This window comes from Lontra canadensis, unplaced genomic scaffold (genome assembly GCF_010015895.1).
Source record: "Lontra canadensis isolate GAN:19392208 unplaced genomic scaffold, GSC_riverotter_1.0 scaffold116, whole genome shotgun sequence".
NCBI lineage: Eukaryota > Metazoa > Chordata > Mammalia > Carnivora > Mustelidae > Lontra > Lontra canadensis.
The window spans coordinates 2,660,034-2,674,150 of NW_022631110.1; the positions used below are offsets into that span (position 1 = coordinate 2,660,034).

Below are 14,117 nucleotides of genomic sequence, written 5' to 3' on the forward strand. Positions count from 1 at the left end.
CTTGTTTTATTTTTCTCTCTAGCCCCAACACCTCTAACACCAGGCCCACCGCATACACTGGACTCCATAAGTGTTGGTTGACTTCCATTCAGTCAACTTTAGTTCCTTCCTTTTTTAGGGGAGTCTTGCATTCTCTCTTTCCTCTTAACCCCTTATAAAACAGCTGTTGTGTTAGAGGATACCAGAGTAGGGGAGGTTGTTACCCCCTACCCCCACCCCAGCTGTTTGATCGGCCCCGGATAATGTGCCAGGTGACTAGCTGGGTGGTCCTTCTCAAAGGTCCTGTACCTGAGATGGATGTGATCGTCCATTTGTCCTTCCCTCGTGCTGCTCCTCTTGGACCGTCTGTTGCCTCTACCCCGTATAATCATAGGGTCCAGAATTCACAGATGAGATAAGTTATGGTATAGAACCCGTTGTAACTCATCTAGTCTCTGTCTTTATTCTTTTGTACAACACATAGCTCTTCAGGTGCCTGTGTTCCAGGCGGCTTCTCTCCGCCTCTGCCTCTCTCTGAGTCTATCTTCCAGGCTTTCTCCCTCTATTTCTCTAACTCTCTGTATATGTATGTGTCCATGTAGCTTCTCCCTCTCTTTCTCCTTTCTCTGTCTCCCTTTTCTCTCTCTCTCCCACTTGCACTCTTTTTCTCTCTGACTTCCCTTTTTGTGTCTTTCGTGATACACGCACACTCATGCTTCACTCGTAGCTTTCATCTTTGTAGTTCAAGGGTAACTTATTTCCTTCTTTGTTTTGGTCTCTGGGATTTTTCCCTGCCTGTCTTGGCTCCACCGCTTCTGCTCAGTCTCAATCTGAAGATGTTTTCCTCATCATTCCTCCTTTCCTTGGGCTCTAGTTTATCCAGTGTCTCTGAAAAGACCCTACAGAGGGTCTCTCATCTTCCTGCATTTTATGCTCACAAGGGACTGCAAACCCTGGGCTTTTTGTCATCCTGCTGTTTCTCATTCATTACCCTTCTCATTGGCCCCCCTCACTTTCTTCTTACTGGATAGACTTTTCTTCCTATCCCAGATCTGTTCCTTGTAGGATTAGTGTCTCAAAGCCTTCTCTTGCTCTCACGCCAGCGTTAGCATTCTTAGAGTAATGCCCATTCCCATCCTGAGCTTGCAGTCATGATGATAAATATGTCCCCCTTAAAGATTTCCTGGATTGGCAGAAAGCACTTTTATATTGACCCTCAGCAGACCTTGGAGATTTTGTTAGACTTATGTTCTGATTGGGTAAAAAAATAAATAAATAAAAATAAATTTCCCTTTATCTGAATACTTTGCTGTGCTTCTAGGTTAGGTGCAGACCCCATTATGGAAGGACATGAGCTGTAACATAAGCAAATAGTTCTTTAACTTTTGTAAGTTATTATAAGGCATTAAAAATAGTATTGGTGGTTGGTCTAGATGCTATGTGAGGTTCCTTTCAGTTCTGAGAGTTGTGCTCTTGTGATTCCAGCAAACTACACTGTATTTACTGTATTCCTTAGAACCCGAACTTTCCACTCTTCTGTTCTTACCTATGCCATCATATCTGAAGTTTTCTAGCTTCCAAAACTATAAATGTATCATTCTGAGTTCTAATGCTACCTATTTTTATTGGTTATGTTATATTATGAAACTTTTCACTTCAGAACTTGGAACTGTCAATGATTGTAGGTCCTAATGAGTTTCAGGACCACTTGGGCCTACAGTCCCAATTTTTACTTCCTTGGTATTCCCATTAACTTTTAGGCTAGACATTTAAGAAGAAATGATCATTGCTCCTTCACAGAGTCATGTTTTCCTGTTTTTTAATCTGTCTGTCCATCTGTCTCTCTTTTTCAGTCTCTTCCCTTGTTGTCTTAGATCTTGAGTTTTGGGGTTTTCAAATAAATTTTCTGTGGTTTGTACAACCTTTTTATTATATCTGTAGTACACGTTTGATATTAAAACTAAAAAGAAGAAATAATAAATCACCAATAATCTTTCTACCCAGAGATGGTAGCTGTTAAGATTTTATTTTGTTTTATTCCTGCCTTTAAAAAGTGTGTGTGTGTGTGCGTGTGTGCGTACACATATATGCCTTTTTATTTTAAAGATTTACTTATTTATTTGAGAGAGAGGGAGAGCACAAGCAGGAGGGGCAGAGGGAGAAGGAGAGAGAATCCCAAGCAGATTCCCTGCTGAGCAGGGCTCAATCCCATGACCTGAGATCATGACCTGAGCTGAAACCAAGAGTCAGATGCTTAACCAACTGTACTGCCCAGGCACCCATCTTTTTTTTCTTTTTAATACAATTAGGATCATATTATGTAGCAAGTTGTTTTTTGTTTTTTTTGTTTTTTAAAGATTTTATTTATTTATTTGACAGAGAGAGATCACAAGTAGATGGAGAGGCAGGCAGAGAGAGAGAGAGGGAAGCAGGCTCCCCGCCGAGCAGAGAGCCGGATGCGGGACTCGATCCCAGGACCCTGAGATCATGACCTGAGCTGAAGGCAGTGGCTTAACCCACTGAGCCACCCAGGCTCCCCTTATGTAGCAAGTTTTGAATCTTGTAGTTTTTCACTTAGTATTATATTTGTATTCCTTTAGATTACTTGAAATTTTTTGAAGATTTGATTTATTTTTGATAGCTTTGTGGTGTTTTCTAGCCTGTGGTTCTGTAACAGTTTATATAGATGTTTACTGTCTCCACATGGATTTCATCAAGAATGCTACTTGCTCATTATTTTCTTAGATATTGTAGTAACTTCATCACCATTGCGTGTTCTAAAATCACCAAATATGAATGAACTCTCACCTTTAATGTTTGGCTCTTGATTTTAGGGAATAGCTAATAGAAGGAATTCAATCATTTGAAAAAATGGTTTTGCACAGTCATATGTTAAAATTTAAAATAGAGCCCATGGAATGTGTCTTTTTGAAGAGTAACACCAGTTGAGTTGCTTTTTAAAGTATGCCTTTGTTAACATACAAGTCATCAACTTCATAAGGCCACGGTGTTCTGTTTGCTGTCTGTTAATACCTCCTATTTGTGTTAAAATACCTGATGGAGTCAGTGTGGCATGAAGCTTAATGTTGTCCGTTATTTTCAGTTTGAAGCTTTTTTTCCACGAGTACTTTTTATTGAAGCATTCATCTTGTCCATGTTCTTACTGGATCTATTTTTCTAATTAGTTCCAATAAATAGATAAAAGGTTTTTATGAAGGAATTTTTCAGTTTGAGGCGATTTTTACTTTTATTTACAGTGCTTCTGTAGCACCATTTTTTTTTTTTTTATGTTCAGTATCTTGGCAAGCCACTAATTATGAACTTCTCAAGCTGGTTTTAGAAAGGTAAATAGAAAACACAAAGATATTGAAAATGTTTCAGCTATTTCCCTTGGAGGGTTATGAAAAAGGCATCCATCCTTTAAACTGTGTGCTTTTCAGATTCTGCAGCGCAGTTACCAGATCATTCCTAATAATGATCAAATGGCCAGTTCAAGCGAGCTGTGCCAAAGGCTAATCATTAACCATGGCTGATAGATTCAGTACCCCCTGTGCTTTTTAGAGGCTCTTTACCTATGTGCTTGATTTGTCATGGCTGTTTGAATCTGGTTTCATGCATTTTTTAGTTTTCATTATACTTGTCATAGAATGGCAGGAGAAAGATCGAAAGATCAATATGATAAAAATGTCTTCCCATTTAGGAAAAGTCCTGAAAACATTAGTCATTCCGAACAACTCAAGGAAAAGGAGAAACAAGGTTTTTTCAGGTCAATGAAAAAGAAAAAGAAGAAATCTCAAACAGTAAGTAGATGGCTACTTTCTGTATACAGTGGCACACGAGTCTGCATTAGTCTGTGGGTACTTGACATTTTGGATGTGGCAATGAAAGTGAATTATTTTCTTACTGAGATTTGACATGTGTACATTGTATATGTGTCTTTCTAAATTCTATCTAACTATCCTCCTCTCACAGAGCCTTTTCTAGATTCCACAGACTCTCCAGGAATAGAAGAAATTTAATTTGGATGAGAGAGAGCACTAACCTCTCTCGGTAAACATCCATGTGGATTTATATTCATGTAGAAACTATGAAGCTGCAGGGTTTTTTTCTTTGGGGGTTAAACACGTGTGAAAACTTAGGAAATGGTTTTGCTGTATGCTTAAATCTTAAAATTTATAACTAACCATCATTCATTATTCTTCCCTGGCTGGTTTTCCAGTTGCCATGTTGACAAGTGCATTTCTGGGCCGCATAATCACAGAGAGAATAGTATTTGACATTTTAGGGCTTGCTTTAGTAGGAAGACATGTTTATCTTGTGACTGAACTGTGAAATGGAACGAGTCTAATCTCCTGGGAGCCCTCTGCCTGAACCAAGGTTTGGCTCCATGGAACCGTGCACATCCCATCACTGAACCACCCAAGCAAGGATCCTGCTGGTTAGTGACGTGAGGAAACATGGGAAAGCCAGGCCTCTAGGCCAGCAGGAAACTCTTCACCCACGTGAGGCCTGCTTCCCCCTTTGCTTTATGGTACTTCCAGGGCCAGACAGTGTTGAATCAGCTATTTTAAACGCTTTTGTTTCTATTTCTCCTTCATACATGATTGACTCTCATTTTTCAAAAAGGAAAAAAGATTCTAGGATTATGACTCAGTGGTAAGTAAAGATGAGATAAATGATTAGCACAGAATGTAATACCCAAGGTAAGGGTCCTAGATGTTCTGGAAGTATTAATAAAGACCTTCCTAGATAATGTTTCTAGATTATTCTTTCACTTGCATATTTATGAAATTGATGTATTTCCTTTTAGAAAAATTGAGGGAAAAAATGATCATTTCTAATCTTATCACCCTGTCACACTGATCTTATTACCCTATTACAACTAGCATTAGGATTTTGGTATATTTCCTCCTAGCTTTTTAGTCTATGCATATGTTTGTGGAAAGAAGGTGGTTTTTTAGTTTGTTTTAAATAATAATAATCCTTGTACAGTTTTGTATTCTGACTTTTCATAGTATATCTGTCGATCACACATACCTATAATATATATATTACTACACTGATCTTATTATCTTCATTTTAATGGCTGCATAATATTTCCTGAAGCATTCATGTTTTTTAAAAAGCTGCCTATATCTCTACCTAAAATTCACTTAAAGCAAAATGTCACATCAAAATGCCACTCAGTCAAATATTGCTACATTTATTATTTAGATGGTATGAACAAAATAGACCTGATTTATTAAAGTGGAAAAGCTTAAAATATTTAAAGTGCTAATATAATAAAACTGTTATCATTGTCTGTAGAACATATTTATCCATCATGAACATTGAACTTAGACTATCTCCCCTAACCCTTGTTATTTTTATTTTGAGGTTTTTGTTTTTGTTTTTAACCTCAGGTCTGTAGCCACTGTGGGGTAATTAAGTGGAAGAAAGTAGCAGGAACCAAGGAATTGAAGGTGTTTTGTGTATAGACTTGGTTTTTGATGTCTGTCTGCATTAGACTAACATTTAACCTAAAGTCCCTAGCTCACCAGGGCATGAATTGAGTGTATACATGTTGACTGACTCTGTTATTCAGGATCTGGTTCAATTTTAGATTTTCAAATAGTATAGATTAGGGCAAATAAGAAAATAATTATTCTCCAACATCCTCTCCACTCAAACTTCTTTAAGGTTTGTATACATTTCATTTTCCGTATGTAAAGTAACTGCAAAATATCTCTATATAGGCCACAGTGCTTTAAGCCTCACAAATCAAAAGTTGTGCCTCTGCATTTTTTAATTAAAAGAAAAAGAATTTTTTTTGAGAGAGAGAGAGGGCGCACAGGAAGCAAGAGAACCCCAAATATGCCCCACAACCAGCCCAGAGCCCAAAGCAGAGCTCAGCCTCAGCAACCCTGAGATCACGGCTTAAGCCAGAATCAAGAGTCAGACGCCCAACCGCCTAAGCCACCAGCCACCCTAGAAGAAAAATTTTTTTAAGGACTTTGGTTTGTAGAGTAAGATTTCCAAGGAGCTCTCTGTATTTTGCCAGACCTTAGGCTCCTAAGCCTAATGTGACATCAACTCTGCCTTCTTCAAGTAAGCGTTGGAACAGAATTAAAGTTACCTTTTTTTCACTTTCTAGAACTCAGCAAAAGGAAACTAGGTAAACCAGCTTAGAGAGATTTAAAGCTTTGTGGCCTTTGCATAAAACTCAAAAAAAAAAAAAAAAAAGAAGGAAGGAAAGAAATATGTGCCCAGTCATGTAGAGAAACAGGACATTTTTAAACCTCAGTGGGTCCTAAATCTAGTTGTGACACCTTTATTTCACTGATAGAGGACTGCCCAGGCAAGTTGTAACCTGCCCGAAGTCACACGATCAGTCAGGAGAGCCAGAGGTGGGTTCTTCTAAATAGCAGGCCCGGGCTCGGTCCCTGCCGCAGGCCCATCCGCAGGCCCATTGCCGGTCCAGAGCCTCTGGCCCCTGATTCCTGGGAACTCTCCTGTGGCTTCCTTAGCGATGTAAGTTAAACTCTTTCCCAGGATCCCATTGTAGGAACAGGAACCTTCGATGGGCTATCTTAATTGAATGGCTTCATACAAGGTGATCTGAATGCCTTCATATATATGCTAGTTCTCTAACAATTGAGCTATCCAAAACAGGGAAAAGTGGTGCCAAAAAATAATTCTGTATTGCAAAGGTGCCTGCTTTGACTCAAGCAAATCTGGAAGCCGCCTTGGGAAATCTGGCTTCAGTTCCATATCCAGAGTTACATAAGCCCTCAGAGCATATGGTGACTTTGCCAACTTGGTAATTGTACCCTAGTTAGTTAGTATTCTCAATTGGTAATCGTGCATCAATTTAAAGATTGAACTTTCTGTTTTTTCACTTTGAAAACCTGTATTCTGAATGGTGCCACATATTTTCCCTGGAGTGAGTATTTCTTTAACAGCATAGAACCAGGCTTCTTCCATGATGGTAGACCATGTGATGTTTTCTGGTTCAGGAGTTGACCATGTCGAAAAGGGTTTGCTGTATCCTCTTCTCCCCCTCTTCACCATAGGCAGATCACGTGGTCAATGCTTTAGTCGCTAAAGTCCTCTCTAGCAATTAGGAAAAGATTGATGTTCATTAGTAGCTCTTTAAACACAATTCTTTACAATAATCTTATTCCTAAGCTCAGTGTGACTAGATGTACGTAGGTTTCTAGGCCTTCCCATTATAGGTAAGGATCATGACCGCATGTTCTTTATATACATTGAAATTTTTGCAGGTTTTGAATTTACTTTGTTGGCATCTCCATGTCCAGGTGAGAAATGACACAGAACTCCTCTAGGTACACACACAGCACAGAGTTTCCTTAAGTGACCGTTAACATTGAACAGTATCAGGGCTCCCAAGGGCTAGGAGTTTCAGTAAGAATACCCTTCTTTTTCTTCTTTCTTTCTTTCTTTCTTTCTTTCTTTCTTTCTTTCTTTTCTGTTCTTTCTTTTTCTTTTCTGTTCTTTCTTTTTTCTTTCTTTTTCTTTTTTTTTTTTTTTTTTTTTTTTGCAATTAGTTTATTTGTATCTTATATTGCAGACAGATTCCACCAACGGGGAGAATCCAAGCATCAAGAAATCCCTCTTTCCTCTTTTTAATTCAAAGAATCATTTAAAGCATAGTTCTTCTTTGAAAAAGCTTCCTGTAGTCACTCCACCCATGGTACCCATTTTTACGTACGGTAGCCCTGCACCCTGCTCCAGTAAACTTGTTTTACTGATGACCACAGCATGTCTTATATTTTCATGAGGTCATATTCTCTTTGTGCTAGTTAAGTACCTGAGCCAGTTCCATAAAGTTACTAAAATATCAATTCTTTGCCATTCTGGATTTTGTGAATCAGTTAAGGAAGTTGAAGCCTAAAAGGCTACTGAACAAACTAGTGAAAGCCTAGTTTGGGTTGTCTGGTTAGCCACTTGTGGGCAGACAGCATTCATAAAATCCCTTATTTCCTGTAGAGAATTTGATTAACATTTATAACTAACCATGTCTTTTCATTTGGCGCATAAAGTCTGTTAACACTTGGTTGGCAGTTTGTTCTTTGAAACCAAGTTAAATTGACCAATTTGAGTGAGCCCGCAGACTCCACTTTTCTTAGCCGGTGATTTGCTTTTTCCTTGCCTGGCTCTAGCTTTTGCTGGTCACTTAGTGTAAAGCCAGGGCTTTTGCTTGGCATTTGGCATTATTCCGCATTCACCAAAATCGGTGAAAGTACCAATTGCATTCATCTGGAGTTTGTGGCACAACGTTCCAGGATTTTCATACTGTGTAATGCTAGACCCAGATTTACTCGGTGGTGTCTTGGGAATATGATTCAAACCATACTTCTCCCACCTCAGTATCCTTGAAAGCCTGCTAGGCTTCTTTGGGCACCACCAAATACAGTGTTTGGATCATTTTCCCAGCAGGAGCAAATTTTTGTTTTATTGAACTGGTTCATAACCTAACTGCAATATGGATGAGGATACGACAGCAGTTTCTGGTACAGCCCAACTTAACTGCTCTCTCTTACAGCGACTGAAACTAACAGCATGGGAATGCTTTAAGGGTTGAGGTTTTAACAAAGCTGCATGACATCTGCCAATTTTTCCTAATACAGGGAAAATTATTAAGAGGGAAGCAGAACTTAACTGGCATCACTTGCACTGTGAACATTGGGAGAGTTTTGGTTTCCTCTTTTATCGGGGGGTGGGGTCAAGGTTTGGTTTCCTTTGATTTGCTTTTGTTCTCCTCTTGGGTGTGGTTGCATAGCTAAGTAAGGCTTATTGGGGTTCTTATTGAATCCTTGCCTATATTCTGCTCTAGGTGCCCAATTCTGATGGCCCTGATCTACTGACATTACAGAAAGCCATTCATTCTGCTAGCACCCCGAGCAGCAGACCAAAGGAGTGGCGTCCTGAGAAGATCTCTGATCTACAGACCCAAGTGAGTAGTGCCTGTAACGCTCCTAGATTCTTAGACTCTGCAGTGACTATCTCGCTTGAGAGGAGGGCAAGGTTGAGGAATTCAGCCTTAGTGTTACAACCAGCCTGGGAGCCTCCTCAGGATATCCCCTCACTGTGAATAGCAGATGCATCTTGGGATTCCAGATGAATCTTGTTTCAGTGACCCATGTCCAAATGGGAAAAAAAGTGAGCTTCCATTAGCCTTCACCTAGCCCTGGGTCGGGGAGGATAGCAGGTAGTTGTTAGAGGGGTGTAAGAGGAATAATGAAGATGTGGTCCCAGCCCATAAACACTAACGTCCTGGGAGAGAGAGAAAATCTATAAATAACCATAATTCATGGTAAAAAGTGAGGCATGCCGTAAAATGTGGGGGGCTGGGTGAGAGGTAGTGGGAAGATGAAGGTTTCGTTAAATGTGGCAGCATACGAATTAGGCCTTGAAAGACAGATATGATAACCTTTCTTGAAAGAATAAGCTTCTGAAATTGATACCGTTTTTGATAGAAAATCAAACAGTTGTATTAGGAACTGCATATTATGAAATATTATATAACTGCATTTATCTAACAATGGGGATAAACAGAAAATGAATCAGTAAATTTTTTGAGGTAACTGAGGTGTATCTCCTTTGGACAACTATTATGATTGGAAATGTAATATTGCATCTTTTCAATATCCCTTAGTGAGTACAGTGACATAATTTAACTTGTTTTTGATGATACTAACATTTTTATAAAGTTAGTATGCCTCTGTACTGTAATTTCTGACAACCTGATGAGCTTTTGGAGCTCTAGGATTGCTTATACCTATAGATGGCCACAGATTTCTGTGATTTGGACAAAGAGGGTCTATTTTTATAGGTTTGTTGCTTACTTTCTTTAACTATTACTTAGAGCCACTGATGGGAATTCCCAAATTTCACTTGTATTTGGCCAACCATTTATGTTTTCTGCTTCTAACATAATACCGGCTAAGGGCAGGGAAGGTGATAGAAAGGGTATAGAGAACCAGATACCCAAGTTGTTGGCTATGTATCCGAACTAAGAGCACAAGGCTCTGAGTGACAGCCTGATGTTCTCTTCCCAGTTTTATGAAAAAGAGTATGGGGCTTTAGAACCTTCCTTGTGTAGCCATTTCCTTTTGCTAAGAAGCTCTTTTCAGGTTACTTTATATCTCTAGCTGGACCCAAATTATTATAATTGCTCAACAGTCGCATGTGGTCAGGGCTATAAAAATCACCAGGAGTCTTATTGTGTTATCATACCAGTTTCAGTAACAAAAAGCATAACTTGGAGCACTTGGGATGTACACTGTACTGTGCCACCTCCCCTGGGGACCACAGAGCTTTTGTGGACAGACCCTGGAATAGCCATGGCAGATGCTTCCTTAGGAGCAATTTCTGAGTCCATTCTCAAGCAATTTCCCTTCGATTTCAGTGCTCTGATCCTTCAAATCTTGTAGTATTCCTTGAGATCATCAACATTTTATTAAAACTTTGCCAAGCCCTTAAACGCATGGCCCTTGAGACTTGGTAGCCAGAGGGTAGGGGTACATCTTGAGTGCAGGGTCCCTGTCGAGGGCCCTGAATTTCAGGGTGTTTTCACATGCCGCTTCTGATGGTAAGCCTCATCGCACATTACACAGAGGAGGAGAGGGGAGTGAGCCCCTTTCACTGGTGGGGGAGCCGTGGTTCAGCAGTCGCCTGAGAAGAGTTGCCCAGTGCGGGGTAGGTGGCTGCCAGGACCCTCCGTTCTGCCTTGAAGTACAATCCCCTCCGCAGTGCAGCATGTGTGGAATCCGGGCCGCAGCCACTCAGGAGACAAGCAGGGCAGCTGTGAGCCCATGTTAGGAATCCAAAGCCTCCTGTGAGTCCGTTGTGTTAATTTAGAGTCTGTAGGGCTTTTGCTTGTTTTTCTCTGCTTTGTTCACTTTTCAGTGCTCAGATCTTACCCCCAGCCCGAAAAAAGTAAAAGCACAGAAAGGGAACATTGAGATTTTACAGTGTCAAGGGAAAGGGAAGATCGGGGTGATCAGAACAGAAGGGGGTATGTGTTTTTTAGGCGAGTCTGTTGCTACCTAATCAAAACATTCCATTTCTTCGGTTTTCTCTTGCCGCTAGCTAGATAGGGTTGAATGGCTGAGTCCTGGCTGGTGAAAAAATAAGTGGCAGGTTTATATGGAGCTGTTGCGAAGATTTCTCAAAAAGGGAGAGGCGTGTTCCTTTTGCTGCTTCCTGCTGGCTGAGGCATGAGATTCCCCCCTGTAAAGATGGGATGCGGCCAGATAGAAGGTGCCTGAGCCTTTGATCAGCCACCACACCAGCTCTAGACTTCTCTAGATTCCTAGGTTTTTTTCATTAAAGATAACTAACTTGGATCTTGTTTGAACAAGAACAAAAAGACAGATAAGGCTAAGGCTAGACTTCGCCCCTCCTCCCCTGTGCCTGCCCCGCTGGCTACGTGCAGTCATTTCCGATCTGTGCTCCGTCTCTCCCAGCTTTCGAGTCTACTCTAAATTAAGTCCTATATGCGCTCTCATCTTTTCTTTCAGAGCCAGCCGTTAAAATCACTGCGCAAGCTGTTACATCTCTCTTCAGCCTCAAATCACCCGGCTTCCTCAGACCCCCGCTTCCAGCCCTTAACAACTCAACAAGCCAAAAATTCCTTCTCAGAAATTCGGATCCACCCTCTGAGCCAGGCCTCTGGCACGAGCAGTAACATCCGGCAGGAGCCCACACCGAAGGGCAGACCAGCCCTCCAGCTGCCAGGTCAGATGGACTCTGGTTGGCACGTGTCCTCTGTGACCCGGAGTGCCACAGAGGGGCCTTCCTACTCTGAACAGCTGGGTGCCAAGAGTGGGCCAAATGGGCACCCCTATAACAGAACAAATCGGTCTCGAATGCCAAATCTGAATGATTTAAAAGAGACAGCCTTGTAACGCGTGCTGGGGTAGGGGTGGGGGGGGTAGGTAAGCCAGTGGGGAGGGGATGGGAGGGGTGGGGGGCGGGGAGTGAGCTGGGCTGGGCTGGTCAGCCAGGATTTTCAGCTTTATGAAGGTGAGTGCAATATTGTATGTGTGGAGCCCCCCGGCTCCTCACGGCCGCAAATGGTAGTCAGGGATCCTAGAACCGCGAGAGTTCCTTGGGGACCGCCAGTCCCCACGGATCTTGTGTGAGAATGGATAGAGTGTGCCATTGAGGAAGAAGACATTCTTGCCAATTTCTCCCCTGTACATTCCAGCTTTAGTGCAATCCCTGTTGAACTTGGGAAAGCCAGGATGTGTTCTGGTACTGCAAGGGATAGAAAAATTCATGTCGACTGATGCCCTTACCACAGATTTTTTTTTTTTCCCGGCCTAAACTAAATATGGGGTTTATTGTAATCCAAGAGGATCCCTTTGAAGGGTTAGCAGATGAACTAACTGTATGTCTTAAATTGTTTTCTAAACTTCCATATTTGATAGGATTTGTAACATTTATTTATAATTAATATTGTACTGTTCTAATCATACCTTTTATGTTAAATGTAAAGTTATTTTGAGCTGTTTGGAACATTGTGAAGCAGTGGGACAGCTACAGTAGTTTCTATAAAAACTAAACAGTAACATTTATATATTGCATCAGGAGTATTTTATTCTATATATAAATATATATATATGGTAAATATCTGTCTGTTTTATAAATATGATCACTTAAAGAAAGTATCATTATGACACTATCTGCCATATTTTTATACATTTGTGATATGAAGTGAGTATTATACTTCTGATCAAGGGAGTTGAATTGCGGCTGTGTGTGACTTACAGTGGGAACCGTGCTCAACTTGTAGGCCCCGCCGTAGCCTCTAGACGGGATCCTTGGTAGCAGATAAGATGCAGCATCTCCTCCCGAACCCATAGGCAAGAAAGTCGGTTAGGCCAGTGAGAACTCCAGCAGGCCTCGTCTCTGTCTTCACAGTCGGCTCCTGTTCGCATCCAGGGACGTTCCTTGCACCTGAGGGGAGAATAGATCCAGGGTTACTCATGGGTCTTTGTTGAGAGAATCTGCTTTTCTCCTTAGCATTCGTGTAGAGTGTAGACCAAAGATTTGCCCGTGAACATTCCTAGGTTGCGAGGTTGCAAGAGGCACCTTGCTGCAGCTCTTGCAAACCAGCTCTATGCTCCTGAGTCCTGTGCACGATGCCGCAGACTCTTGGCTGGTGGGGTGGGAGATCCGTGTGTGGCATTTCTATTTCCAAATGTTCTGCTGTTGTTGTTTGCAGTATATTTACAAGGCTCCTGAAGCAATTCCAGATGTAGAGAAAACTGCTATACTCACTCTTTCTTCCTGGGACTGTCCATTTATAACAAGGTTATCATGGACATCAGTACACATGTGGTCAGAACGGGACTTCTTTCCCTCATTTGATCTCCTTCGACTCCCAAGTTCCTCTCAAACATCATCGAGGCCTGTGGCCAACAAGGGTTACAGCCTGGTGTCTCTGGGCCATTCTTGACAGAAATCACCTCACTATCATCTATCAAGAGAATTCGATTTTTGGAAGTAGTCTCTTAGCAATAATATTTTTAAAGACCCACCCCCACCCCTTCAAGTGGTAATTTCTCAATATTTATTACTTGTCCCAGGATTCTGAGAGGATCAGCCCCTGAATCAAGTGAGTGATAATTGAAATGTGCTGAGTTACTGTTCCCCCTCCCCCAAGACATTGAGAATTATAGCTCTGATGATTATAAAGATTATAAAGAAAAGGTCTTTGTTTCCTTGAAGCTTAAATTGTGTGCATATTACATTTTTATATAACTACTATAATGATGTGTATTGATTATATATAGAGGTCATTTTAAGGTGCTTTTTATTTGATTTTAATAAGTGTAATAGGCACTAAAATGAAACTCAACTGGGTACTATCATTAAAACGATTTGATTCAAACCAATAGTTTGCATGCTCTTCGGTTCTTTTTATATCTTGTTTCTTTCTCCAGTTCAGTACTGTTCAAGTAGCTCTGAATTCTGGCTTTTCCCAGGCAAAGCTGCACAGTTATTTAAGTGACGTGAACCTTTAGCAGTTTTTGCCTGGATACTAATGACTCTAAAAGGGTGTGTAACTCTTATTTTTCCTACTAGATCTGTACCTTGTATCCCCCCTCCTTGCAAACCAGAAACTA

The 14,117-nt window shown here is 41.0% G+C and overlaps 1 protein-coding gene across 5 annotated transcripts in view; it reads left to right on the top strand.

The window, feature by feature from the left end:
* CDKL5 (cyclin dependent kinase like 5) overlaps nt 1-14,117 on the top strand; it is a 225,304-nt gene that overhangs the window by 192,284 nt on the left and 18,903 nt on the right. For 2 of the 5 annotated variants that reach the window (XM_032840834.1, XM_032840833.1), the window contains 4 exons: nt 3,680-3,779; nt 7,550-7,672; nt 8,816-8,935; nt 11,505-11,903. In XM_032840834.1, the coding sequence (XP_032696725.1) occupies nt 3,680-3,779; nt 7,550-7,672; nt 8,816-8,935; nt 11,505-11,891 (730 nt within the window). In that variant the 3' untranslated portion in view covers nt 11,892-11,903. Of the gene's footprint in view, nt 1-3,679; nt 3,780-7,549; nt 7,673-8,815; nt 8,936-11,504; nt 11,904-14,117 lie in introns of those variants that run through there. The other 3 variants (XM_032840837.1, XM_032840836.1, XM_032840835.1) reach the window with 2 other exon arrangements.